Here is a 3,612-nt window from a genome sequence, read left to right as displayed (position 1 = left end):
AGACTTCTCCGGCCAAGTTCCGGCCAACCTTTGGGACTTCAGCAACATATTTTTGGGTGTATTTTCCACATGGGTTTTTCTCACACATGGGCTTAGTGGACTCTTATCTATTGGACCTTTGAAGACTTGACTGAAGAATAAACATAAAAGGGAGGATTTTTACAACATGGATATCACGTATTCTACTTGGAGCTTTGGAGGAGAGCCGGATACTAGGGTTTGCTTACTGTTTCATATTCTTTATTTTAATATTATGACGATGAACTCCATTATTATGAGTAACTAAAACCTTTCGTTGATTAGGGGCGATTTCAAAGCCCGGAGTATGAATCTATAATTGATATGAAATAACTCGTTTTCTCGCCATTGTTTTCGTTATTGTTTGATTTCTACTATGCCAATAGTGTTTATGGATTATTTTGTTGATTGTTTAAGTTCGAAATTAAATAGTTGATTTGATAATCCTATTGCTAGTTTTGAATTCTTCGACCTGTAATTGTCTAGAAAGATAAACACAAGTAGCAATATATGGGTATTGATGATGGGACTTTGTTAAGTACCCATGTGTACAAATTGACACTAGTAGGTAATTCAAGCTTTTGGATTTATCACTAGGAGCAACCTTATCTTACAAAACTTAGAGCATTTGTTTAAGTCACACCTAGTAAGTGTACCTCTAGGAAACTTGACAAGTAGAATCCGGTAGTCGAGCGCTTCCGTATCCGGTGAGCTTAGGAGATAATAACGGGATAGTTGAGCGTACTAATTATCCTAGGGTTGTTAGTAACAAGATAATGTGAAGAACGTAGTTATATATCAATTTGGTTTATGTAATGTGGTCTAGAATGAATCCTTAATCAATTCCATCTCATATTTGAATACAACTTTGTGATTTTCAGAAATTCTACAACAAAATATTCTTTGTTGAGAATATTTCTATAACAACTTTTGCTTCACACCTCCCCTGGGACGAATCTGCTTTCATTATATTACTTGATAGTGTAAAGAAAATTAGAAAATATTATTTGCGAGTCTGACACCTCGTCAATTACTGGCAACTCTTCATTATGACCCAAATACATGTATTTTAGGTGATCAGGAAGAGGCTTTAGTTCTAGTTTCGGAGCTTGCAAAATAGATGGAAATAATTTTTCATCAGAGCATGATAAAGAAATAAAAGAAATATTTGAGTTTTGAGGTACTTCTTGTAAATAGTTGAGAAAGCCTAAGGCTTATTTGGTTTCTTCTCCACACTCAAATCTTCCATCAATGGGTGTAGTTAACAAGGTTTCAAGCACATCTTCCCCATTCATATTGAACATCTGCTGAGCCAAAGTATCAATCATATCAATGGAGAAGCAAGAGAGGATATCACTAGGATATCTCATCGTTTTGTAAATATTGAAACGTATTACTTCTCCATCAAATTCCATAGTCAACGAACCACCATGCACATCAATTTTAGTTCTAGCTGTGCTCATAAATGGTCGACCGAGAAGAAAAGGTAGAGATGTGTCATTTGATCCGTCTGTCATCTCCAACACACAAAAATACGCTGGAAAAATTAGCTGGTTCACCTGCACAAGAACATCCTCAATATTACCTCTAGGGTATACATTAGAACGGACAGCTAACTGTAAAGTAATTCCAGTTTCTTTCAAGGGACCTAAATTGAGAGATTCATATATAGATGCAGGCATAACATTTACTGATGCTCCTAAATCAAGCATAGCCTTATTAAACTTAGTGTTACCAATAACAATAGGAATATCAAAACTACCGGGGTATTTACATTTAAGTGGGAGTTTCTTTTGCAAGCTAGACGAAGCATTTTCCCCCACTTTCATTACCTCATTACCGGTTAACCTTTGTTTATTGGTGAACAAGTCCTTGAGAATTCTCGCATACTTTGGGACTTGTTTAATTGCATCTATCAATGGAATGTTCACATAAATCTTCCTAAAAATATCTAAAATTTCCTTATCTTGTTCCACCTTTTTAGAATTAGCAAACCTGCGAGGAAAAGGTAAAGGGGGAACATAAGTAGAAACAGGAGGTTTAAAGTTTGTTTTAGGTACCTCATCGTTTTGGGAAGAGTCAGTAATCTCTTTTTCCAATACCTGCCCCTTAGGGTCTTTGTTTTGCTCAGTATCCTCTGGTTGCACAGTTCGTGTACCACATCTCAATGTCACAGCATTGACAAAATCTCTTGGGTTAAGAGGTTTAGAAGGGAGTTTCCCACTATTCCGCGTCTCCAAATGGTTCAATCTACCTGTCATGGTGCTCATTTGTGTCTGTAACTCCTTGATTGGACCATCAGTCGTTTGCTGTTTTTTGCACCATTATGGTTATATTCTTCATCATAGTAAGCATCCCTGATGATTCTGAGTTTTGCGTTGGTTGTGGTTGTTGTTGGAAACCACTAGGGCGATTAAAAACCGGCCCTAGAGTTGTTGCTTGCTTGTTTGCATAACTGAAGTTGGGATGATATCTCCATCCTGGATTGTAAGTGTTGGAATGGGATCATACTTGTGAATACCAATATTCCGCGGAGCACGTGTCACGATCTTAGTGGTCGTGTACAAGATAACTGTGTAGCCATCGATATACAGAGAAACCTGAGTAGCAGAGGGTACCTTCGCAAATCTACTTTATATCATCCCAAGGGGGATACCTCGACGACCAAGATGGAGACAGTAAAGCCTAGTATAGAGAGAGGCAGATGGTGAAGGGACAGAGGTAGATGACATATCTAATCAGCATTAAATGCACAAATATCTTATCTACACGCATAACCAAAGCACGTGGAGAGAGATGATGTGGCGGAATCTGACTGGCAAAGGCTAGCGGTGAACAAAGGTACAATCTGTACTGAGGCTGGGAAGTTCCCGAAGGAACGTGGGTCAGCTGAGGTGGCAGAGTCCGACTGGAGAAAGTGCGCAGTGAACGAAGGTACCATTTATACGGAAGGTATATCAGGGAACGATTGATCCAAAGACAACAAAGATATACCTGGAGCAGAAGGGGCTATAAATACCAAAATTCACCAACAAATTAAAGGCATTCAATCTAGGAGAAGAAGATCTAGTCTTAAGCTTATACCTCTTTAATGTTTAGAACTTAAGTATTTACTTCAACGTGAGTTCTCTCTATTACTTTGGAAAGAATTTAAGATATTTGTAAACACCACAACTTAATACAAACAAATCACTCATTATCCTGTGGACGTAGACAAAAGTCGAACCACGTAATCTCTTGTGTCTCATGATAACTTAGTAGCATTTACATTACGTTAGTGTTCTTTGTTATTATTGTGATCTTGGATATCTTTTATTACTTAGCATTATTAGTTCAACAGAGGTATCAATACTACTTAGTATTCGATCCTCCAATCTGTATACATTACGTAGACTATGGGAAAATTAGTAGTCACAGTTTGGCGCTAGAAGGTTTTGCTCACCAGCTTGAGTTTTTATGTTCCGTCATTTATTTTAACTTACGCATCTTCTTTAACGAAGAGATCTGAGTTCAACTGTGATTAATCTCACTTTCTAGTGATTCGTTCATTGTTTTTGCACGTACTTGGAGTTTACAGCCTCTAAAGACTCGTAA

At 37.6% G+C, this 3,612-nt stretch overlaps 1 protein-coding gene across 1 annotated transcript; it reads right to left on the bottom strand.

Moving 5' to 3' along the window:
• Positions 1 to 1,232: 1,232 nt before the first annotated feature.
• LOC113312746 lies at positions 1,233 to 2,279 on the bottom strand. Its single transcript, XM_026561484.1, has one exon. It carries the CDS (start codon positions 2,277 to 2,279, stop codon positions 1,233 to 1,235), a length of 1,047 nt encoding a protein of 348 aa, XP_026417269.1.
• Between the last annotated feature and the right edge of the window lie 1,333 nt (positions 2,280 to 3,612).

Source organism: Papaver somniferum, chromosome 9, assembly GCF_003573695.1.
Source record: "Papaver somniferum cultivar HN1 chromosome 9, ASM357369v1, whole genome shotgun sequence".
Lineage (NCBI taxonomy): Eukaryota > Viridiplantae > Streptophyta > Magnoliopsida > Ranunculales > Papaveraceae > Papaver > Papaver somniferum.
Note: the sequence above shows the minus strand (reverse complement) of the source record. Positions and strands in the feature narration are given on the sequence as shown.

What these genes read in the sequence shown, in the direction of transcription:
- LOC113312746 (XM_026561484.1), bottom strand. Translation starts at nt 2,279, where the DNA reads ATGACAGGTAGATTGAACCATTTGGAGACGCGGAATAGTGGGAAACTC.